The following is a 14,108-nucleotide window of genomic DNA, read 5'->3' on the forward strand; positions in this document are numbered from 1 at the left end:
TTCTACATCGGAAAACACACGTGTGAATCCACGCCTCTTCATCAGTGATTGGCTTCACACACACACAGTTACTGCCTCCTGTAAACAAGGAAACTGTTGAACCTCCCTCAAACTCATTGTGTGTGTGTGTGTGTGTGTGTGTGTGTGTGTGTGTGTGTGTGTGTGTGTGTGTGTGTGTCCAGAGTGAGGAGGACGAGCCTGACGTGGACAGTGACTTCGACGACGGCAGCATGAACAGTGTGTCCGTGTCGGAGGGATCCAACAGCCGCAGCAGCCGCTCCAAGAAGAAGCTGTCCAAGAGCAAACCCAAGAAGAAGAAAGGTAACATCCGTGCTCTGTGTGTGTGTGTGTGTGTGTGTGTGTGTGTGTGTGTGTGACTTGAACAGTTCACCTGTCTTGTAGTACAGTTAATTTGCAGTTTTGCATGGATTGAGATACTCTGGGATGCAGATTTTGGCAAGGCGATTAAAATTTTGACCGTCAAATCATTTGATCTATTAATGTATATAAAAAAAAAATCCCCCAAATTTGATTCCAGCCTCTCTAAGTTCATTAAGATTGTCTTACTTTTTTCCATTCTCATCATTATTAAATTAATACTTTGGGTTTTTTTTTTTTTTTGGGTAGAGATTTGAAGACATCACTTTGGATTTTGCTGACTTCCCATGAGACTTTGGCTTTATTTTTCACACTTTACACACAAAATGATTATCTTGATTTATTGATAAATCTTGATAAATTAGTCACCAATGAGCATAATGATTAGTTTCAGCTCTACAGTGGTGCTTGACATGTCGAGGCTGTGAGCTCTGCCCGCCTTCCAGCTGATGCTGCAGGTTGTAGTCTTGGTGAAGACTGAAGGTTAAGCACATAATGATCGCTGGTAGGATAGAAACATGAAAGTCAGCGCAGCACCTAACAACAACAACACGGGGCCGTGCACGCGCACACATGGCTCGTTAGTCACTGCGTCTGAGTCAGTGGACGCTGGTAAATTTAGAAGGACGACATCTTGGTCCGGCTTGTCCATGTCATCCTCTGACGCATTGTGTGTCGCTGCCACAAGACTGGAGCCCTGACGTCATCGATAATTTCAGAGCGTCAGTCCAAACGGGTCAGCGAGGCTGCTGGAAGAGCTTTTTAAATGCCTTTTTTGTGTGTTATACCTTTAATACATGGTTTAGAAAGGTTAGTTTCGTGTTGTTCTTCCTCTTGAAAATCTGTTAAAAAACTTCGGAATATAAGGTGTGTTTCTTTCCAAAATGAGAAAAGCCGACAGCTGCTGTGACAAAATGATCCTCCTCAAAATGGATATTTATAGCTTTGGAATAAAGCTCCTAAATTCCAGTCTTTAGCTGTCAGCGAGGAAATACTCATTCTTGGGAAAAAATTGACTTTTTGGAGATGGGTTTTTTTATTATTTTTGACAGCGATATAAATAAACACAGAGCAGAACTCCTCCAAATGCACGTTGTCAATAATGGCGCATGAGTTGCATCAGATTCTGTACAATAACAGGCGGAGGGAAACCACTGTTAATGCAGGAAGTAAGAAAATTTAGCCTAAAATGACAAATTGCTTTAGAAAGCCTATCGCTGGCACATTTGTCGATGCGCATTGAGTCAGCACTTTTCCTCAGGAAGGCCTCATTATAAAGAGTTTTGGTATAAAATCAGACCTCATTTTTATACCAAAACTCCATAAAGCTTGTAAGATGTTGTAACCGTGTTTCCGCTCCCTCCTGCAGAGGCGGAGGACGGCGACGGCTACGAGACCGACCACCAGGATTACTGCGAGGTCTGCCAGCAGGGCGGTGAGATCATCCTGTGTGACACGTGCCCCCGCGCCTACCACATGGTCTGCCTGGACCCCGACATGGAGAAGGCCCCCGAGGGCACCTGGAGCTGCCCACACTGTGTAAGGCACCCGCTTTTACCTTTTTTAGATTTTACCGTCTTGAATTAGAAACTCTGATCCCCAGCCAGGTGATAAATTACCAGTGTCACCAGCAGTTCTTTGTTAAGGGGTATAAAAGGGAATGTCCTTTTTTATGTACACATATATAAATAAATGTCCTTAAAGAATACATTAACACTGAAAGAACTCGGCCGAAACAGCACAAACCACAAAACAGTGGACAGAAAATTAACTGAATGTAGTTTTGATAATCAGTGAATCATCTTAGTCATTTCTCAGTGAACATTTGCTGATTCCAGTTTCACTAAGATGCCAAGATTGTCTTCCTTTTCTCTGTCCATATCTTTTATAAAACTAATGCTTTTTTGTTTATTTTGGCTGTTCACTAAACAAACGACCAAAAAAGACCACGAGATACTACAAATAAGTGTTTTCCTTAGTAAAATGACAAAAACAATGAATGATACTTTATCAACTTGTCTGTCAGCGTGTGCAGTAATAGCTGTTCAATAATCGCACTTGTTTGCACATTTTTTTAAACATATAAATGCATAATAACCCCTTTTTTAACACTTAACCTTTTTACACGCACCTTTTATCCAGATATTTATTATCACTGTGTGTTTTTATGTATTTTACTTCTGTGTCCCATGACTTGTGTTGTTTTCTCTCCATTGTCATGTATTTCTTCCCTTTGCTGCTGCTTGTGACATTTTAAATTTCCCTTGGGGCTTAATAAAGTTATCTATCTATCTATCTATCTGAATTTGAATTAAGAGATTTATATCCCTGCTCTACCTTCAAGTCAAGAAATTAAAATCTGAAATGTTGCAGGAACTTTTTAGAGTGAAAGCTTAACGCCTGTGTTTACGTGGCATCACTGACACCCTCCTCTTCCCCCAGGAGAAGGAGGGCATCCAGTGGGAAGCGAGGGAGGAGGGCTCCGACGCCGAGGAGGACAACGGGGAGGCGGGCGAGCCGGAGGAGGACGACCACCACATGGAGTTCTGCCGGGTGTGCAAGGACGGAGGAGAGCTGCTGTGCTGCGACTCCTGCCCGTCCTCCTACCACATCCACTGCCTGAACCCGCCGCTGCCAGAGATCCCCAACGGAGAGTGGATCTGCCCCCGCTGCACGGTGAGCCGCGCACCCACCGGGGGGCCGATGGGGGCCGTTACACTTGTCACACAATTGTCCCGTCAAATACCACAATGTTTGATATTTTCTTCCAACCACCCATCAGAAAAAGACACTTAATTTATTAATTATGATGAATAAATTACACTCAAAACGCTCACTCCTCATCTCCCCAACGAATTGTTGCAACATAAAAACAAAATTCCTAAATTACATGTTAAATGTCTGTTATGTTGAATTAGATTTTTTTTTTTTTTTTATTTAATGGTGGCGAAGCTCAAGTGAAAACAAACTTGAATGGATTGTACAGAGATACAACTCATTTATATCTCCCATCTCTGGGCAGATGAAACATACACACATATTAACATTTACATACAATTACAACACACAGACCTGCAATTTAACACTGCAGATATTAGAAAAAAGATCATTTGTCTACACTTCATGGCCTGATATTGGCACTGGATTTCAGTGGAAAGTGTTTATGTGCTGGTTTACTTTTGCTGTATTTTGGTCTGCGATGCTTGATTTGCAGTAAAAAAAAAAAAAAAAAAAAAAAACACAGCTTCCGTAACTCAAGAAGTGAGTCGGCAGTGCAGCTAGGGAAACTGTTACTGAGAGCTAAATGATCTTTATTGTTTATTTCGTTGACCGGGCTGCAGGTAAAAGTCAGTCACATGCTTGTCATTATCAAGTTTCTGACCTTTTTTTTTTGTTTGTTTCTTTTTAAATATCAGGGAGTTTTTTGAGGCCCGTGAATTTTGAGACGTCCCTGTCTCATGAGGCGTCAGGGAATTTTTCACCAGGTTCACATCGCAGGGAAACACCCGGAAGCTTTTCCAACTTGTTTCACACATTTGTTGCATTAGCTGGTGCGGTGGAGTAAGTGGAGAACAAACGCTGTTTATTTCTGTAGAGACTTTGTGAGCTGAACATTTTCAGCCCAGGATGGAAGAATGTTTTCACTTTAGTTGTGAGAAGTTGTGGAGAAGTTGGCAAATTTTTTACCTCAGGGCCTCAGTGGGAATTTTGTACCGTATTTGTCGCTCACCGCTGTAACCTCTTGTTTGCATGTTGTTGTTTTTGCATAACATACACACCCATTGCGTAACTATACACACCCACTCTAGATCTTTGTTAACCCCCTGAACCCCAAACCCGCCGGCGGGATAGAAAGACATGTATTTTTTTTTTTAAATCGCCAAAATTCAATCGTTTATCATAGCTGGAAGCTTTAAAAACCTTTTTTTTCAATTTGAATTTTCTGACGGTCCCTGAATACAACATGTCCGACTTCTGTTTAGCGGTAGAAAAAAGGACGAAACTAAGCCTAAAAAAGTGATTTTTCATCCAAATCATTTTATTATACATGCTTCATTCAACAATTCGCCAAAAAATACTCGTTTACTCAATCCAGATCATCCAAAAAACAAAAAATTCTGCGGTCTTCAGCGGATCTGAGACATCTTGATTGATTCAGGTGAGCCCAACAGTCGCGTGACAAAAATTCACTGAATTTCAGTGTGAGGCAGTAAAGGCAGTAAAAACGCCTAAGCTTATACAGGTTGGAAAAATGTTAATATTTCAGGAAATACATCATGTGAAGCTCTACTTTTTTTTCCTGGATCAGTGACACTTGTGGGCACCTGAAAAAATGTTCTGTATATTTATTCCAATGTTTCTCGATTTTTGTAAAATAAATTATCAAAAAAATCAGTTTGCCTTTTTTATATTTTTAGTATTTATGGAACTATAACTCTTTCATACTGTGTGAAAGACATTTTTGAATGGCTTCAGGTGATAGCCACAGCTGTGCTGTTTCCATAGAGATGCAGCACTTGTAATTGCAGTGAAAAACAAGCCCACAGTGAGCCAAAATGTGAGGGGAGCAGAAAACACCCCAAAAACTGCTTGGGGTTAAAGCATGGGTCCTCTACAGATATGAGGCAGAAATTAATCGATGAGTTAATTTGTTTTTGTTTTTCTGTCCTCTCTCGTCGTTCAGTGTCCGCCCATGAAGGGGAAGGTACAGAAGATCCTGACATGGCGGTGGGGCGACCCCCCTGCCCCCACGCCGGTGCCCCGCCCCCCAGATCTGCCGGCTGACGCTCCCGACCCCGCCCCGCTGGCAGGGCGGCCCGAGAGGGAATTCTTCGCCAAGTGGTCCAACATGTCGTACTGGCACTGCTCCTGGGTCACCGAGCTGCAGGTTTGTAGAAAATACATACACACACACACACGCGCACTTGTAAGGATGTTGCAGCGTTGATGTAATAACCATGTAAATATTCATCAACGTTATAATGAAATCTCCTCCTCTGTTGGTCCAGTTGGAGCTGCACTGCCAGGTGATGTTCAGGAACTACCAGAGGAAGAACGACATGGACGAGCCTCCGCCCATCGACTTTGGTGGCGAGGGCGAGGAGGACAAGAGCTCCAAGAGGAAGAACAAGGACCCGCTGTACGCCCAGATGGAGGAGAAGTACTACCGCTTCGGCATCAAGATGGAGTGGCTGATGATCCACCGCATCCTCAACCACAGGTCAGCACACACACACACACACTAACTGTTGAGGAACAACGTTGCTTTTTAGAAACAAGCTTTTACCCTGTTTTAAAATAACTTGCGCACATCTCTAGTCGGGATTTGAGCCTGTAGCCCAGTGTTGGTGCCGTGTTCACCTCATCCAGACGAGAGCATCCACTAAATATTTTAAATGTAAATATCTGAATTTTTTATTTTATTTTATTTTTTTGCCCTCGGTCCTGCAGTGTGGACAGGAAGAACAACGTGCACTACCTGATCAAGTGGCGGGAGCTGCCGTACGACCAGGCCACCTGGGAGTCGGAGGACATGGAGATCCCGGAGTTCGACACCTATAAGATGCAGTACTGGAACCACAGGTAACAGCTGGATACAGAAACACACACACACTCACACAGCCTCCACCTGCTCATACAGCTGTACTAATGTATGTGTGTGTGTGTGTGTGCTGCAGGGAGCTGATGATGGGCGACGATGGTAAACCAGGAAAGAAGATGAAAGTCAAAGGAAAGGTGAGGAGGCTGGACCGGCCTCCTGATATCCCCACGGTCGATGTAAGTCCACTCTGCCTGTCTGGGCCTTTGAAAAGCAACACCCTTTTTTTTTTTCTTCCGATAACTGATATGTTGAGCCCCGATATTTTTTCTTATAAATATATTATAATTAAAATTGTTTATGTGTCCTAAATAGCCCTTTAAATAAGACATAATTCCGCCCACCCCCACTTATACATCCAGTATTTCACTATGGAAAAACATGCAAATCACCATAAAATCTCACTGATTGACCTAAAATTGGAAAGAAATTTTCATGTTTAGCCGGTAGTACCCATTACATTAGGAAAAGTCATTAAATATGAAGCAAAAAAAACTGTTAAACATTTATTTAGAGATGTTAAACATTGAATGGGGTTGACCCTAAACATAATAGGAGGGTTAAATTACAGCCCAGTAACAAAAATGTTTTCTGAGGGTCTTCACCTTTAGTTCCCCTTGTCTTTCCTTCTTCCCTGGACTGTGTATCACTCCCTGACAGACTGCTCTCTGTAAATGTGACTCTTCTTCTGTCTCCAGCCGACCATCAAGTTTGAGCGTCAGCCAGAGTACTTGGACAGCACAGGCGGGACGCTGCACCCCTACCAGCTGGAGGGGCTCAACTGGCTGCGCTTCTCCTGGGCGCAGGGCACCGACACCATCCTGGCCGATGAGATGGGTCTGGGCAAGACCGTGCAGACCGCCGTCTTCCTCTACTCGCTCTACAAAGAGGTGGGCGCAAGGATGACGCCAGTTCTGTTCATTTACATGCTTTACAAAGCAGTGTGTATGTTTGTCTTAAATACCAAAAATATAAACTCAAATCATGTTTAAATGATTAGGATGTATGTCATATGTGAAGTTTGACTTGAAAAGTTTACCTTCTCCACTTTTTAATTTTAATTAGTTAATTAATTTGGCTCATTTTTACTTTTTTTAAATGCCACTTTGGCCAACAGCCCTCCTCTGTGTGGCTGCAGCCTCCCTGTAGGCAGCTGTCATCCTATTGGCCGGCAGCCATCCAGCCATTTTGTATAAGTCAGGTGAAATCTGACGACATTAAAGCTGCATCTCAAAGAGTAAACACTCAGCCATGTGGATCACGTGTACAACTGCTGCCACCTAGAGGTGGGAGGCCAGAATGCACTTCCTGTCAGAGCAGGAGAGCCTGCAGGCCTGCAAACCAAACTGCACCTGAGTCAGTCTTAAATTCATCTTCACTTTAAATCATTTTCTGCCTTTTGAAACTGTTTTCTTGCCTGTTTTTAACTTTGGGAGTTGGAATAACAATGCAAATGTACAGGAAATCATGACAGGAAGGTTTAGACGTAACTTAGAAATATACATTTTCTATAACATACGGTAGAGCACATAAACTGAAGTGAATCATTCTGCATCTTTAAAATAATAGACACTTTTATTAAATAACTGAAACTCATTTATGATGTGGAAATTATTAAAAGCTAATTCGTTTTACTCATAAAATATATACAAGGTAGCTATTTTCTCTTGTCACATGTGTCACATTGAAGCATACCTCATGATATGAAAACAAACAGTTGTATTTTTGAATGGACATTGAGTTTTGTGTATGACATAGTGACCATGTCTGGTTATGTAATTATTGGTCATGTCTGGTTATTCACTTCATTTGCCAGCTTATTTATTAATTATCTCTCCTCCTTCATCATCCTCTCTCTCTCTCTCTTTGCCTACAGGGTCACTCGAAGGGTCCGTTCCTGGTCAGTGCGCCGCTCTCCACCATCATCAACTGGGAGAGAGAGTTTGAGATGTGGGCGCCCGACATGTACGTGGTGACCTACGTCGGCGACAAGGACAGCCGAGCCGTCATCAGAGAGAACGAGTTCTCCTTCGAGGACAACGCCATCCGAGGAGGGAAGAAGGCCTCCAGGATGAAGGTGAGAGAGGATGCTCGTGATTAATTTTTCTGCCCCCTACAGTACCTGTCATCACATGTTTTGCAGTGCAGTGTATTGACAGTATTATGTGTCATCCCATTCCTGTTGCCCGGTAACCGCCTCTTACCACTTTGAAGAAAATTCTCTGCCTCTTCCTTTGTGAAAGATGTGAAAATGTGTGATTTGGATGGGAATCTTCTTAACCTGAAGCTCCTAGATTCAGATGTTTTCATTTGTGCTGTTGTAACATCTTGCACGGGGAAAGGAAGGGGTGTGTGACGCTGCATGAAGGATTTAGATTTGACCCCCGTCCTCCTGTTTGCGTCCCACAACAGAAAGACTCGTCGGTGAAGTTCCACGTCCTGCTGACCTCCTACGAGCTCATCACCATCGACATGGCTGTGCTCGGCTCCATTGACTGGGCCTGCTTGGTGGTGGACGAGGCCCACAGGCTGAAGAACAACCAGTCCAAGGTGGACACACACTCACACACACACACACACACACACACTCAAAAACATGCATACATGGACGGTAGGCTCAAAATTGACCAGCGAGCAGGAGCAGACTCATTAAAATGCAAAGATCCTCACACAGGTTTACAAAACAGCCAGAAGAACATGAGTAGACACACACACACACACACACACACATATACAGAGGAACAGGCTCAACACCAAGTGGTTGACCACATGGGTTTTTGTTTGTTGTTGTTTTTGTGCCTCTGTTTGCTTAAGCAGATCTGCAACGTACTTATTTTAAACAAAACAAAACAAAAAAAATAGCTAAATTAATGTTCACAGGTAATCAAAAACCTAGACTTAGAAAAACATATGAATGAAAAGTAAATAACATTTTAGTGCACTTCACAGCAGCATTTATCTGCAGAGAAAGGGGAGTGCTGACAGCAAAATGTTGCATTAATCAGCCAACAGATTACTCGCTGTGTCTCCACTCAAAAGGAGCAACATACACAGAATCCAAAGCAACCACTGTAGTACACAGTTGATGTAACAAACTGTTACACTCAAATGTGTTGCTGGATCATTTCTTCAACTTCTGTATAGCATTTAAACACCACTTAATAATTATTTTTAACATTTAAATGGATCTGTGAATTTCTCTGTGCAAGACTGTCAGCTGTAACTGAATTCGGACTTAACGTGTCCTCTCTGTCCTGTCCTGCAGTTTTTCCGGGTGTTGAACAACTATCCTCTGCAGCACAAGCTGCTACTGACCGGCACACCCCTGCAGAACAACCTGGAGGAGCTTTTCCACCTGCTCAACTTCCTCACGCCCGAGAGGTTCAGGTAGGACTCTGCTGAGCGAAAAATAAGATTTTCACAGCCTTGGACACGAGCTCATCTCTGAATTAAAGCCACATGGGGGCTTCTTGAGCTTGGAGCAGGGATTGTACATTGGGGAAAGAAAAAAGACAACAACAGGCTGGTGGAAGTACTTTTTCAGGCACTAATGTCTCTGTCTTAGAGAAGCTGATGCCACTGCAGTATAAAGTGGCTGTTAAACCTCCATCTGAATGTCCAGACTTTGTTTCAAAGCCTTGATTCAGTTTGTGTTTGCTTCTCAAAGGAGCACAGACACACTACATCATAGCTGCAGTGCGTCTGCTTGTTTGAAAGCTGCATCGATGAGAACAGCCAGATTCATGCGTCGTGATTCATGACACCTGAAATTAATTCCAAACAAAAGTGCACTTGATGCCCAGATATTAGCATTTTAAGGGGAGTACTAGTTGGGGTTCAAAATGAATTTCTGAGACAAGCGCACAGTTTGTCAGTGTCATCACATGAAGGTGATAAATTGTCAGCTGTAGTTCCAGTCTGAGCTACAAGTGCGACACTGCAATCGACTTGGATGCTGATGAGCGAGTTGAGTCATGCATAAGTTGAGCTGCAGGGAACTTTTAAGCATCAGCAAGCACGGAAAAGGAGGCAGCCAGTGTTTGTCATGGGTAGCAAAGACCAAAAAAAAAAAAAAAAAATTCAGTGTCTGGCAGTCTGTACACACAGTCTGATGAGAGCTCACCTGTCTGCCTGCAGTAACCTGGAGGGCTTCCTGGAGGAGTTTGCCGACATTGCTAAGGAGGACCAGATCAAGAAGCTTCACGACATGCTGGGGCCTCACATGCTGAGGAGGCTGAAGGCTGACGTCTTCAAACACATGCCCTCCAAGACCGAGCTCATCGTCCGAGTGGAGCTCAGCCCCATGCAGAAGTGAGTCACCAGGGGGCAGAGGCATTGTTGATTTTAGTTTTTTAATTATTCATTCAACAATAATAGTAAACTTTATTTATGTAGCACCTTTTGATACAAGAAATGCAGCTCAGTGTGCTTTAGGAGCTCAATTGCACCTTGTGCTTCACATGCAAATGAACAGGGATAGATGGCCATAACTAATGTAACATAAGAGAAGTGTCTGGAAGGTCAGGCGTGCAGGACGATTTAAAAAAAAAAAAGCAGAGAAAAACGTTCTGATGGACGTCTTCTGATTTCAGGAAATACTACAAGTTCATCCTGACGCGAAACTTTGAAGCGCTGAACACCAGAGGAGGAGGCAACCAGGTCTCGCTGCTCAACGTCGTCATGGACCTCAAGAAATGCTGCAACCACCCCTACCTCTTCCCCGTGGCTGCTATGGTACGAGCCACTGATTACATATCATTGGTGATGAATTGTTTTGCTCCAAAGCTGTTCACTATTTGGAAAAATATGTTGCAAAGTCTTAGAAAATGATTGAAATGACAAAATTAAAAATAAATTATGGTCTTTTTTTGTAAAGGACAGTGGACATGAGTCATTGGCTGGCCAAGTTTCAAACTGGTTCATTTAAATTTTAGATTTATGGAACTGAAATATGAATGCAACTTAATATTTTTTCCCTTAGCTAGGTATTACATTTAATATTTAATAAACAAAAGAGACTTCCCAACTATTTTTTTAAATTTCCCTTCATGATTGTAGCCAACCCTACCAAATTTGCTGTATGGGTTTCCAGGGATGTATTTTCAGAGTTTACTGAGTGCTAATGTTTGACTGGTTGTTCCTAACAGGAAGCTCCAAAGATGCCCAATGGGATGTACGACGGCAGCGCTCTCACAAAGGCTGCTGGGAAACTACTGTTGCTGCAGAAGATGCTGAGGAAGCTGAAGGAGGGAGGACACAGAGTCCTCATTTTCTCTCAGGTAAAAGATAAAGCGGACGACTTCACTCACCTTCAGCACATACCAGACTCACCGCTGAATCGTAAACCTCACGCCTACCGCTCAATCAATCAATCAATCAATCATACTTTATTTGTCCCACAAGGGGAAATTTGGTTTAAGTTACATCCTGTCCAAGAAACACAAAAAGGACATGACATGCTCATATTTGCTTCAGAATTATTTAGTAGAAAAGAAGAAAATCCCTTCTACCAGTTGCTATAGCTTTTTTTTTCTTTCTTTTTTTGCTTCTCTGTGATGTTGATCAACATCAAGGCACGAATTAATCGTTGATTAATGTTGAGGTAAAAACAAAGTAGAGGCATAAAAACAAACCACCAAAAGATGAATTTTCTAATGCGATGTGTGGAGAAAAGCAAGCAAACCTTTTTGGAAACCTTTTTGGAGCTGTTGCCAGGAAATGTTTGTCATTTTTACTTGATTAATTTCTCAAACAATTATCCAAATTATAAGCAATTAATTTTCTTTTGATCCTGAAATTAAAGCTTTTCCAGTCAGTGGACACATGACTAAGATCTGAGGTAGAAATGATGATTAGAGTACCGTGAAAGGAGTAACACTGCATTCTGATTCTGGTAAATGAGAAAAGAGAATGTGCTTTCTTTCTTCTCTATTAAAAAAGATGAAAAAGCAGACAGCTAGACTTTTAAGTCTTCAGCTCAACTCTCAGTCACAACATTAATGAGAAAACATTGATGGGGAATTATGTAATCTCTCACCTTTATCGACCTCTGTTGGTGACCAGTAGGAATTGCAACATCATCGATAGAACTCAGTCGAACCCTGCCAGTCCCAAGAGATATTTTGTGTTTATTTCTGTAAAAAGTTTGATTTTTTTTTCCCAAACTGAGCATGTCCCTCCTCTGCTGCAGATGACCAAGATGTTGGACCTGCTGGAGGACTTCCTGGAGAACGAGGGCTACAAGTACGAGCGGATTGACGGAGGAATCACCGGCAGCATGAGACAGGAAGCCATCGACCGCTTCAACGGTGAGGACGAAGCTTTTCTCTCTCGCTTCCTCCCTCGGTTTCTTTTGCTCTCACTCCATCATTTGGTCCCCCTTTTCACTTGTTGACGACATGACACGTCAGACAAAATGAGATCTCCATCTGTTCATACTTTCTTACCCGTCTTTGCCCTGCTCCCTCCCCGTCTACCCCTCAGCTCCCGGCGCTCAGCAGTTTGCCTTCCTGCTGTCGACGAGGGCCGGAGGTCTGGGCATCAACCTGGCCACCGCCGACACCGTCATCATCTACGACTCCGACTGGAACCCTCACAACGACATCCAGGTACAACGGTGGCTTCAGCTCCAGTCCGCACGTGGGCACAAGACGGACAAAGTGGCTAACCCGTCCAAATTATTCAAAATGGTTCCAAAGGGATCTGAAATCTGAGGCTAAAGCAGTGTGTGTAAAATTGTTTGGTCTATCAGACATAGGTGAGGCAGCCATTCGCAGTCACACAGAAGGCAAAGCACACAGAGCTTTTAAAGCATCCTGTGCACCAGACGTATCATCTCTTTGTTTTTTTTAGGCCTAAATAATTTACAGGCCTGACAAACCTTTAGACCGATATAGCCTGAAAAAAAAATCTACCTGCCGAGAAGTCTGGAAATGTAGGTCGGGAATATTGTGGAATTTTGAAATGCATAGAAGTGTAGAAATCCTGGTTAAGTAGTAAGAAGTTTCTACTGGGTTTCATTCATGATAAAATATAGTTTTACGCTGCCTTCAAGATCACGTGCTGTTCAGCTTGGCTTTAAGGCTTAAATCTTAAACCCATCAGTTGCTTCCAGTGTGAACAAGGGTGCGGTGAAATGGACAAAAAAAATCTTGTTATTGTTTTTTTCCTCTAATTTTTCAGTTTACAGTTTTGATCTGGGTTTAGTGTATTATTTTGCTTGTTTGACAGAGTTCCAGGTTAATTGATGATCTTCCAGCCCAAGTGTGAAAATTTTGGTGTAGTTGAATAGACGTCTTCATACTGACTGTTGTTCCTCTCTTTCCCCTCAGGCCTTCAGCAGAGCTCATCGTATCGGTCAGAACAAGAAGGTGATGATCTACCGCTTCGTCACCAAGGCCTCCGTGGAGGAGAGGATTACTCAGGTAAACTGGATCACAGAGACACACCAGGGGAAGCTCAGTCGTGTTTACCAGCAGACTTTTCCCAAATAGATGCTAAAGCCGCAGATTTGCTCCTTTTTCTAAGCATCTTGTCAAAAAATCTGTTGGGAAATGTGGCTCGGTTGAAGCTAATTACTTTTTAAGCTGTTAAAATCTGTGAAGCTGTCACGGCGTCGGAAAACATAACTGAGCTTCACCTCCGTTCAAAGTGATGCCGTAAAAAGTGGCCGCACATGTAGGTAACATGTTAAATGGGAATATTAATGTCCATCTGCACCCACAGACGTTTGTAAATTTGCAAAACGTTGAAGGTCCCAGACCCAGTGTAGAAAAGTACAGGCACAGGCGTCCCGCAGGTTATGGAGCTTTGAAAAGTCTCTTCCAGACAGGGAACGTCATGGGATTTTAATAGTATCATGGAATTTTTTTAGCCTAAATTGGAAAAATCCACTATTTATTCACATTAGTGTGTATTTTTCGTCATGTTTATGTTAATTTATCCTTTAACTTTAATGAGACCTCTTAATCTAATGTGGGTTTAAAATTTAAAATCTTATTTAAAATAATAAAAAAAAGGGTCATCTACGACTGGGGAAATTCATCACTTAAGTCATGGAAAAGTCAGAAAATATTACAGCTGACAAAAGGCAAACCTTATTTATAAACTTTCATTTGATTTTTTTAACAAC

The 14,108-nt window shown here is 42.5% G+C and overlaps 1 protein-coding gene across 1 annotated transcript in view; it reads left to right on the plus strand.

The window, feature by feature from the left end:
* The window catches only part of chd4a (chromodomain helicase DNA binding protein 4a), a 39,769-nt gene that overhangs the window by 14,061 nt on the left and 11,600 nt on the right, over positions 1-14,108 (plus strand). The window contains exons 8-24 of the mRNA XM_030064349.1: positions 183-321; positions 1,748-1,917; positions 2,821-3,054; positions 5,063-5,266; positions 5,388-5,599; positions 5,830-5,961; positions 6,057-6,156; positions 6,676-6,867; positions 7,854-8,054; positions 8,390-8,527; positions 9,243-9,364; positions 10,115-10,288; positions 10,570-10,711; positions 11,125-11,256; positions 12,168-12,285; positions 12,461-12,585; positions 13,309-13,401. Coding sequence (XP_029920209.1) covers positions 183-321; positions 1,748-1,917; positions 2,821-3,054; positions 5,063-5,266; positions 5,388-5,599; positions 5,830-5,961; positions 6,057-6,156; positions 6,676-6,867; positions 7,854-8,054; positions 8,390-8,527; positions 9,243-9,364; positions 10,115-10,288; positions 10,570-10,711; positions 11,125-11,256; positions 12,168-12,285; positions 12,461-12,585; positions 13,309-13,401 — 2,628 coding nt within the window. The remainder of the gene's footprint in view (positions 1-182; positions 322-1,747; positions 1,918-2,820; positions 3,055-5,062; positions 5,267-5,387; positions 5,600-5,829; positions 5,962-6,056; positions 6,157-6,675; positions 6,868-7,853; positions 8,055-8,389; positions 8,528-9,242; positions 9,365-10,114; positions 10,289-10,569; positions 10,712-11,124; positions 11,257-12,167; positions 12,286-12,460; positions 12,586-13,308; positions 13,402-14,108) is intronic.

Source organism: Myripristis murdjan, chromosome 11 (genome assembly GCF_902150065.1).
Source record: "Myripristis murdjan chromosome 11, fMyrMur1.1, whole genome shotgun sequence".
NCBI lineage: Eukaryota > Metazoa > Chordata > Actinopteri > Holocentriformes > Holocentridae > Myripristis > Myripristis murdjan.